Source organism: Cebus imitator, unplaced genomic scaffold (assembly GCF_001604975.1).
Source record: "Cebus imitator isolate Cc_AM_T3 unplaced genomic scaffold, Cebus_imitator-1.0 Scaffold443, whole genome shotgun sequence".
NCBI lineage: Eukaryota > Metazoa > Chordata > Mammalia > Primates > Cebidae > Cebus > Cebus imitator.
The window spans coordinates 804,054-814,379 of record NW_016107758.1 but is presented as its reverse complement, the minus strand read 5'-3'; the positions used below and the strand labels follow the sequence as shown (position 1 = coordinate 814,379).

The 10,326-nt window shown below is 61.4% G+C and overlaps 1 protein-coding gene across 1 annotated transcript in view; it reads left to right on the top strand.

Moving 5' to 3' along the window:
• The window catches only part of ANO7 (anoctamin 7), a 35,613-nt gene that overhangs the window by 7,617 nt on the left and 17,670 nt on the right, over positions 1 to 10,326 (top strand). Inside the window, exons 5-10 of the mRNA XM_017510782.2 lie at positions 3,952 to 4,059; positions 5,174 to 5,310; positions 6,152 to 6,209; positions 7,048 to 7,158; positions 8,137 to 8,302; positions 9,685 to 9,775. Of these exons, the coding sequence (XP_017366271.1) occupies positions 3,952 to 4,059; positions 5,174 to 5,310; positions 6,152 to 6,209; positions 7,048 to 7,158; positions 8,137 to 8,302; positions 9,685 to 9,775 (671 nt within the window). The remainder of the gene's footprint in view (positions 1 to 3,951; positions 4,060 to 5,173; positions 5,311 to 6,151; positions 6,210 to 7,047; positions 7,159 to 8,136; positions 8,303 to 9,684; positions 9,776 to 10,326) is intronic.

Below are 10,326 nucleotides of genomic sequence, written 5' to 3'. Positions count from 1 at the left end.
AAGAGCGAAACTCCGTCTCAAAAAAAAAAAAAAAAAAAAAAAGTCCTTTCGGCCGGGCGCGGTGGCTCACACCTGTAATCCTAGCACTTTGGGAGGCTGAGGCAGGCGGGTCACAAGGTCAGGGGTTCGAGACCAGCTGGTCAATATGGTGAAACCCCCTCTCTACTAAAAATACAAAAAAAATTAGCTGGGCGTGGTGGCGCACGCCTGTAATCCCAGCTACTCAGGAGGCTGAGGCAGGAGAATTGCTTAAACTTGGGAGGAGAAGGTTGCAGTGAGCCGAGATGGCACCACTGAACTCCAGCTCAGCCTGGGCGACAGAGCGAGACCCCGTCTCAAAAAAAAAGTCCATTTACATGTTTGATTTCAGTAATAATGGAAGGTACCATTTAGAGTCATTTAAGCAACAGGTCCAGGGAGCGTGAGAAACAGGAACCAGCCGTGAGGATGCTGGGTGTGCGGGCGCAGGCAGGGCTTGGGGCAGCTGGGGATTGGGGCACAGAGCCCACCTCTCACCCACGGCATCCCTGCCCCTCGTTGCCAGGTCTGTCCACGCGGCTCCCTCCTTGTCCACCCTCTTCCGACCACCTTTCTCCGCTCCCCAGGAGCAGGCTGCGCTATCACCTGTCCTCTCCCTGTCCGCAGAGTGATCAATCCTGAGTTTTATTTCTTTACCATTTTAGCACCAATTTCACATCACCAGGCAATACAGCCTGGCTTTGTCTGTTGGAGCTTGGCAGAGCAGAATCGTGCATGGGGTCATTCCTGTGGTGAGGCCGGCCGGTGCGGTCACTCCGTCGGAGACCCTGCTCCAGGCCCGCCTTCGCCTTGCCGCAGGCAGCTCCGCGTGTGAATGTGCCCGCCTTTGCTTATGGATGCCTGTGAGAATGGGCATTTGACCGGTTCCCAGTCTGGGGTGATTATGAAAATCAGCTACTGTAAATTGATTCGTGTGTGTGCACGTGTGTGTGTCCCTGTGCCCATGTGCAGGAACTTCTCCTGGGAGCCGGGGCTCCGGGCAGAGGCACGTGCCTGTGGCCACACTGCTCCCGCACGTGGTGGCCGTTGCCACCGTCGGCCATGGGCTGAGGCCCCTTGCTCTGTGTCTCCTCAACACTCGGTACTGCAGACTTATCGTTTTACCAATCAGTTGGGACGCAGTGGTGGCTCACCACAGGGTGTGTGTGTGTGTGTGTGTGTGTGTGTGTGTGTGTGTGTGTGTGTTTGAAATGGAGTCTCACTCTGTTGCCCAGGCTGGAGTGCAGTGGCAAGATCTCAGCTCACTGCAATCTCCACCTCCCGGGTTCAAGAGATTCTTTGGCCTCAGCTTCCTGAGTAGCTGGGATTACAGGCGCGCGCCACCATGCCCAGCCGCTTTTTGTATTTTTAGTAGACGGAGTTTTGCCATGTTGGCCAGGCTGACCTCAGGTGATCCACCCGCCCCAGCCTCTCAAAGTGCTGGGGTTACAGGCGTGTGCCACCGCCCCTGGCCTCACCCTGGTGTTCATTTGCATTTTCCCTGCTTTTTAAAGAGGTTGAGATTTTTTTTTTAACTTTCACTTCAGGTTCAGGGGCACATGTGCGGGGTTATTACATAGATGAACTCACGTCCCAGGGGTCTGTTGTACACATTGCTTCATCACCCGGGTACTTACTACGCAACAGCTATTTTTTCTATTCCTCTCCCTCCTCCCGCTCTCCACCCTCAAGTGAACCTCAGCATCTGTTGTTCCCTTGTGTTTAGCTCCCACTTATAAGAGAAAACATACAGTATTTGATTCTCTGTTCCTGAAAAGTTTGCAAAGGATAACGGCCTCCAGCTCCATCCACCTTCCTGCAAAGGACATGCTCTTGTTCTTGTTGATGGCTGCGTAGTATTCCGCGATGCACGTGTACCACCACTTCTTTATCCCGTCCCCCACTGATGGCATTGAGATTGATTCCTTGTCTTTGCTATTGTGACAGAGCTGCAGGCTGAGCACTGTTCACGCTCATGGTCCATATCTGTTTCCAATACTGTGATTTGCCTTTTTGTGTCTTTTGTCCTTTTTCTGTTGGGTCACTTGCCTTTTTCTTTTTTTTCTTGAGACAGGGTCTTGTTCTGTGGCCCTGGCTGGAGTGCAGTGGTGCAATCATGGCTCACTGCAGCCTCAATTTCCCGAGGGTCAAGCCGTCTTCCCAACTCAGCCTGCTGAGTAGCTGGGACTACAGGCCCACACCACCACGCCCAGCTAATTTTTTTTAGTTCTGTAGAGATGAGGTGTCACTTCGTTGCCCTGGCTGGTCTGGAACTCGTGGGCTCAAGCAATCTGCCTGCCTTGGCCTCCCAAGTCACCTGCATTATTTTTTTGAGACTGGGTCTGACTCTGTCACCCAGGCTGGAGTGCAGTGGTGCAGTCTTGGCTCACTACCTCCACCTCCCGGGTTCAAGCAATTCTCCTGCCTCAGCCTCCTGAGTAGCTGGGATCACAGGTGTGCACCACCACCCCCGGCTAATTTTTGTATTTTTAGTAGAGATGAGGTTACCCCATGTTGGCCAGGCTGGCCTCAAACTCCTGACCTCAAGAGATCTGCCAGCCTCAGCCTCCCAAAGTGCTGGGATCACAAGCATGAGCCACCACACCCGGCCCCACCTGCCTTTTCCTTATGAAGGCTTAGGAGCTTGGTGCCTGTTCTTGCCATTAGCCATTTCTGGGTCGTGTGTGACAGACATCTTTCCCCTGCCCTGGCTGGCTGGCGTGGTCATCATGGAGTCCTGGTTGGTTCTAACCTGCCGTGGACTGTCAGCCCTGCGTCTGACTCCCTCACTTTCCGTGCCTTTCTTCCCCTCGCTCACCTTCTCATTTATCCAGAACACACAGGGAGCAGCCCCCACCTGCCACCCATCCTCCCCGCCTCAGGCTGCCACCCCCATCCCTGGCTCCCTTCCAGGGCCTTCTCAGGTGTTGGCACATGGAACCCACAGAGCTACCAGCCCCCTACTCCTGAGTTTGGACCGGCCTCAGTCTGGGAGGCAGAGATGAAGACACCTGCCTTTATGGTGGAAAGGCTGATGGGATGGTGTGGTCCCATGAGTTTGCGAGGTCATCATTCACACTTGGGCAGGGCTGCTCTTCAATTGAGGGAGGGGGGTCTACCGCAGGGGATGCCGGTGGCCCCAGCACATTTCCCACAGTGCGCCCGGCCTTCAGTCCTCAGGATGGCTCTCAGCTCCCCATGCACATCGCAGCCAGCCGGGCGCAGTTCTGCCCTCCACTCTTCCACCTCACCCAAGGTGGGGCTGGGGCTTTGGCATTTGGGGAACCCCAGATGGCTGTGAGGAACATGAGGGCTGAGGACCCCTGGACTAAGGGCGGGGGCTGAAAAGCAGTTACATATTCAGAGGAGGCGCTTGTCTATTAGACGGAGGATCACGGTCTGAGGCCACCCCGGGCTCCAGGAGCACCTGTCACATGTTGGCACACGTGCACACGTGCACAGACAGCAGTCCATGCATATGTACACACACACACACACACACACACACACACACACTGAAATGTGTTCGTGCACAACATGCATGTACACCTGGTGACTGATCAAAGGTGAGGTGGCCTTTCAATATTGAAAACCAAAAGCTGGCGGCGCTGCCCCTCAAGCCAGGAGGTGGGCATGGGTCAGCATGGTCTGGCCAGCTGGGGGAGGCTGCAGGTGACGCGTGCCCCAACAGCGTGCTGTGTCTGCCGCGAATCTTGCTGGGGCCCCCTCCCACACGGGGGCTGTTGGGCCTGGCTGGCTTTCAGAGGCAGTGCCACGGGAGCAGTGTCATGGCTCAAATGGGAGATTCAAAGCCGGTGGTTACCAGGGCTACAGAAATGCCAGTCTTTTCCTGAGAGTTCGAATGGACACACGCGTGCACACACGTCCCACGCATGCGCCCTCATGCTCTCACGGGGCCCTGGGTGCCTGCAGCTTGACGTCCAGGATGGGGACAGCGCAGTGCACTACGCCCTCCTCAGCGCCTCCTGGGCTGTGTTATGCTACTACGCCGAAGACCTGCGTCTGAAGCTCCCCTTGCAGGTACGCGGGACAGGTCAGGCGTGGGGACCCCACCAGGGTTATTTGCTGCCCCAACACTGAGGTCAGCTGCAACCCCGACAGCTCTGGGAGGGCTCCTCCTACCCACCCCGACACCAGGCCCCAAGAAACATCACTGGGCAAACAGGGCAGGTGGTGGCGGCCCCCAAGGTGGGCTCCTGGGAGGTGGAGCCAGGTGAACAGTGTGTATACACTGAGCTGACCGCTCTGAGCCCAGGGCTCTGCTGAGGACCTGGGGTAGAGAAGACTGGCTCCCAGTGACCTCAGCAACATGTGCCTGGACAAGGTCCACCCCCCACTGCACGTGCTGGCCTTGACCCTCATGGCATGCGGGTGGCAGAGACACCCTATTCACTGTTCCTGTCTCTTTTCCACTCAAGGGGCTCTGGGCCACAGACTGACAAGCTGAGCAGCCTCAGCTTGAGGCACTGAGCAGGGACGGGCTCACCTGGGCCCTGAGAGCGGGGAGGGGCTCACCTGGGCCCTGAGAGGGGAGGGACTCACCTGGGCCCTGAGAGAGGAGGGGCTCACCTGGGCCCTGAGAGGGGGAGGGGCTCACCTGGGCCCTGAGAGGGGGAGGAGCTCACCGGGGTCCTGAGCAGGGAAGGGACTTGCCTGGGCCCTGAGGAGGGAAGGGACTTGCCTGGGCCCTGAGGGGGGAGGGGCTCGCCTGGGCCCTGAGAGGGGGAGGAGCTTGCCAGGGTCCTGAGCAGGGAAGGGGCTCGCCTTGGCCCTGAGGAGGGAAGGGACTTGCCTGGGCCCTGAGGAGGGGGAGGAGGGCTCACCTGGGCCCTGGGGGGGAGGAGGGCTCACCTGGGACTTCAGGGGGGAGGGGCTCACCTGGGCCCTGAGGGGGAGAGGGGCTTTCTTGGGCCCTGGGTAGGGGGCTTACCTGGGCCCTGAGGGGGGTGGGGCTCACCTGGGCCCTGAGTGGGGGGTGGGGGTCTCCTCGGGCAGTGGCAGGTCTGCTGCACTCATTCCCTCTGCTGGTGCCCTTCACCCATTGTCCAGTTTGCAAACTTGCACAGCCTCCACCCCCACCTGGGGATTTGCCCTCCCCTCGGGAGCAGAAGGGACCACCGACGTTTCCTTCCAGGAGTTACCCAACCAGGCCTCCAACTGGTCGGCCGGGCTGCTGGCGTGGCTGGGCATCCCCAACATTCTGCTGGAGGACGTGCCCGATGTGCCCCCCGAGTACTACTCCTGCCGGTTCAGAGTGAGCAAGCTGCCACGGTGAGGCAGGGCCCCCGCCGGAGGAAAGAACGGGGCGAGTGGGCCTCGGTGGGCGAGTGCGCGGAGGGGTGCTGCCCCAGACCCCTCACTGCGTGTATTTCCAGAAGCCACTGCATCGGCCAGCCCCGGGCGGTCGTGCTGCCGGACAGATGCACGCCAAGGCCTAGTGGCTGGACACGCAAGGTCCGGGTCCCGCCAGGCACGCGTGTCGTGGGGCAGCACGGTTCCTGCTCACCACAGTCTCTTGGGGCCTGGGCGACTGTGGACGCAGAAAACAGGGATGCGTTCGGCCCATGCTGGCTCCTGGCTCTCCCTCCTGGAAATGACACCTGTGTTGTCCACACAGAAATGACTGGACAAAGCCAGTCCCTCTGGCACCAGGCCTGCAGACTGCGGGAGCCCAGAAGTGGCAGGGACTGCTGTGGGGGCCAGTGCCGAAGGTGGCCTTTCTGCCACACGGGAAGCCTCCTTTGGGGGCTGGTGGGAAACTCAACCACCCGTGGCTTCCCGAGATTCCGATTTCCCAGGGAGGCCCCCTGCCCAGCCACTGTCCACACTGCCCGAGCGCACCTCGGCCCAGTGCCGGAGCTTCAGGGCAGGACACAGGATGGGTCCTGTGCGCAGCCTGGCCCTCTGCGCCACCCTGCCCTGTGCCCGAACACAGTTCAGGTCCCCTCGCCCTGTGCGTGGTGAGGGGGCCTGGGTATCTGGGGCCTGCTGTGGCCTCCAGTTCCTGGGGAAGGCCGGAGGCCAGCTGGTCTCCCGGGGTGAGGGCTGTGTGCGCAGGCGTGTGCTCCTGCACCTGGGCCCCAAACGTTCTGCACTGTTCACATGCCCACAGCTTCCTCGGGAGTGACAACCGGGACACCTTCTTCACAAGCACCAAGAGGCACCAAATTGTGAGTGGGGGTCCCTGCTGCGGCCCCAAACCTGGACCCGGATCTGAGGATGCTGCCAGCCCCCAGCCTCTGTGGATGCAGGAAGGCTCACTTGAGATCAGAGGGCGGAGGAGAGGCGTGGAGGCTTTGGAGACTTTAGAGGCTGACCTTACTGGGCAGGCCATGGCCTAGGATTGGGGAGGGATGGGGAAGGGCCCAGTGCCCCTCCGGGACCCCAGGGCTCAAAATAGATATTGGATTTATGGACCAGTGGGACAGCTGAGACCAGCCCCAGGCAGGGTGGGTCCTGCTGGCTGGAAGCAGACCCGCCCTGAGCGTCCTCTGAGGATGGGTGGCAGCAGGTGCAGTGGGGCAGGCCCCAGGCACCCCGGCAGGAGGCTGGCTCTGAGACCTGTGGGCAGGAAAGGGCCTGGCCAGGCCTGCCCAGGAGAGGCCTGGCTGACCACCATGGGGCCACAATCCCATGGGCTGCCCAGATGGGGGGCAGGGCACACCCTGGACACGGCTGGCTCCCCAGCTGCAGTGCTTACCATCGCCCAGGGTGCGGGCCCAGAGTAGGCTGTGCACAGCCAGGCGAGGCCCAGCTTTGAGTGCAGACTCAGTCCTACCCTCTGTGTGGCTCTGGTCAGGGCCTCTGGGCCCGCAGAGCGGGAGAGTGAATGCCACCGGTGCAGGGGCGTTCTGAGTGTGAGGCGGTGACACAAAGCCCCAAGCCTTTCTGTTAGATAGCCGTTGTCACCAGAAGGCTGCAGGAGGCCACCCGTGGCCTTGGCCTGAAGACAGGCTCGTGAGGATGTGCCACATGACAGGTGACCTCCGCTGTCCTCCGCCCCTGCAGCTGTTTGAGATCCTGGCTAAGACCCCGTACGGCCATGAGAAGAAAAACCTGCTTGGGATCCACCAGCTGCTGGCGGAGGGTGTCTTTAGGGCGGCCTTCCCACTGCATGACGTGAGTTCGAGGCTGGGGCTCCAGCCTGGGCATGGGAGACGAGTCCTCTTGGGTCCTGCTGGCCCCCAGGGAGGTGGGTGTGGGGCAGGCATAGCAGCCAGCGTGACCACCCAGGAGTCAGAACACTAAACACACACACATTCGGTGACGTGGCAGGCCATGCCGTGGCCCCAGGTCCAGCCCTGCTGGGACCGCAGCCCACACTGTGGTGCCTAACATGGAAACAGCCTGGTCCCTGGGGTCTAGATGCTACCGCTCAGGCTCTCCGGGTAGCTTCTTTTGCTGGGAAAAACAGTGAGGTCTCCTGTCCGCCTCCAGAAGCTGGGTAAACTGAGGCAATGACAAAAAGGGCAGTGACCACAGCAGCTGCCACTGCACCTGTTCCTGTCAGCCTCCATCATCCCTGAGAAAACAGCGACCTGGGGGGCAGGAGGCTATTTACCCACCCCCCCAGCAGGGCCCCCCTCAGCTGAGTGGGGGGGGCATCGCAGGCACCCAGGGCATCAGGGGCTTGGTCAGACCCGAGCCCACTGCTGTGTGGCCATGGGGCCAGTCCTGCCACAACGCCGTCATAGGGGTAAAATGAAAAAGTGGGTGTGGAAATGCCAGGTGTCCCACCTCACTGGGGCAGCGCGGCTCCTCCTACCAGCCAGGGCTCAGGACACACAGCACGGGACACCAGCCTGGGGAATCTCCAACCCAGAGACGGTGCTGGGCCTGGACCACGCCCACTGGCTTCTCCCACGGTGGCCTCTGCAGGCCCCTCCCTCGCCCCAAACCCTTGCAGCCCAGGAGTCAGAGGGGCCTCCCCACACAGAGAGGTCCTCCCGGACCACCCTGAGCCCACCTTCACATGACTTGTTTTCTTCATGTGGCAATCCCAAATTCCCAGGCTGGTCTGCCCGTGTCCCCTGAAGCCCCCGCACCTACAACAGTGCCCAGGGGGTTAAATACCACCCACAGGCCTCTCGTCCCCAGGGCCCCTTCAAGGCACCCCCAGAGGGCCCGCAGGCTCCGCGCCTCAACCAGCGCCAAGTCCTGTTCCGGCACTGGGCGCGCTGGGGCAAGTGGAGCAAGTACCAGCCCCTGGACCACGTGCGCAGGTACTTCGGGGAGAAGGTGGCCCTCTACTTCGCCTGGCTCGGTGAGTCCCCCTCGCTGCCCCCAGACCGCCTGGGCTCCCCCAGCTTAGCCTGGTCTCAGGTTGTAACAGTTTGCCAGTTCGTGCCCCTGGAGCGCAGCGCGCGTGGGAGCTTGGCGGTGGGCGCAGCTCTCGGCCTGGCCTCGCTGACTCCTGACGGGCTGCGCTCCAGGCTCCCACCCGGCCCAGCCACTGTAACTGGGCGCCATGACTCCGCTGCACTCTGGCCTTCTCGTGCCCCAGCGACAGTGCTGAGAACCCCTTCTGCAGGTGGGGGTCTCTCCTGACTCCATCCCCGACTGTCACTGGCTCCCCAGATGCAATCCATGAGGCCCTGGGGCCACTCTAGGAACATCCATCCCAGGGAGGTCGCCCCTGCCTGGGTCCAGGCCAAGCCTCTCACCTCCAGGCAGGGCAGTGCCTTCTAGGTGCCCGTCTGTCTGCACTCGGCAGCCCCAGGGCCGTTCCTCCTGGGTCCTGGCTGCCCTCACCCTGCTCCGCGCTCATGCCCTGCCTTCCCCATCCTGGGTCAGCCCCAACCCTTTCATTCTGTACTGCAGAACTTCCAAAGGCCTTTCTTGTCCCCACACACTGCCCCACAGTGGACCCAGACAGTGGAGCTGGCCCGGGCAGTGGGTGGGGCTGGCGGCTGTGGACGGACAGCTGGGCACAGGCTTGGGGCGGAGGCGTACCCTGTGTGCCAGGACCCACCTGGCCATCTTGGGGCCCGAGCACACCCCTGGGACAGCACGCCAGGCTGGAGGCGGCTGGGGCCTCTGGAGCAAGCAGGGCCAAGGCTGCCTCTGTGCTCCAGGCACTGCGTTTCACAGCAGTCACTGTGGCCAGCAGAGGCAGGCAAGAGACAGGACACCAGGTCTGGGTCTGGACTAGCCCCATGCAGGCAGATGGGGGTGCATGCTGAGGGCCCGGGGTAACAAGGGGATGTGCCTCTGGACAGGTGAGGCAGAGGCCAGGGTAGGGGTTGGGTGGTGGGGAGGGAGGCACCAGAATGACCTGCAGTTTCCCTGGGGCTGGAACAGGAGGGTGCAGCCCACGGTTCTGGGGTGAGCAGGACGTGGGGGACTTCTCCCGTCCATCCCAGGCAGGTTGGTTGGAGTGAGCTGGGTGAGGAGAGCATCCAGAGGTGGAAAGCCGGGTGGGCCGGAGCCCCGGGAGCACGGGTGTCGGTCATGTGGCAGGGGTGTCCAGAGTCTAGGGAAGAGGCCCAGGAGTGTGGGGCCATGCCAGAGCTGCCAGGGAGAGCTGCGCCCCAGCCCCCTAGCTGGGCGGAGAGTGGGTCCCTGGGGGACAAGCATGGCTGTGCAGACCCCTCCTGGGCCCCATGCCTGGGTTTCTAACGGCGGACCCCTGCCGTCCCCATGCAGGGTTTTACACGGCCTGGCTCCTGCCGGCAGCAGTGGTGGGTACGCTGGTGTTCCTGGTGGGCTGCTTCCTGGTGTTCTCAGACATCCCCACGTGAGTGTTCTGGCAACACAGCTCTGAGGCCTGGTGCTGGGCCTCCAGAGGGGTGTGGGGCAGGGGGACCCCTAAGTGCTCAGGCCTGTGCAGAGACCTGGTGATTGAGGTGACTGGTGAGCACATGCCTGTCCTCAGGAGTGTCATAGAGAGCCCTGTGGACGTGGCTGAAAGGCTGGCAGGTGGTCAGGAGTAATCCCAGGCTGACACAGGTAAATAGGAGTAAATAGGAGTGCTCCCAGGCTGACACAGATGGGCAGGAGTGCTCCCAGGCTAACGCAGATGGGCAGGAGTGCTCCCAGGCTGACACAGGTGAATAGGAGTGTTCCCAGGCTAACGCAGATGGGCAGGAGTGCTCCCAGGCTGACACAGGTGGTCAGGAGTGCTCCCAGGCTCACACAGGTGTGCAGTTGTGCTCCCAGGCTGCCAAGTGGGCAGGAGTACTCTCAGGCTGACACAGGAGGGCAGGAGTGCTCCCAGGCTGACACAGGTGGGCAGGAGTGCTCCCAGGCTGACAGGTGGGGAGTGCTCCCAGGCTGACACAGGTGAAT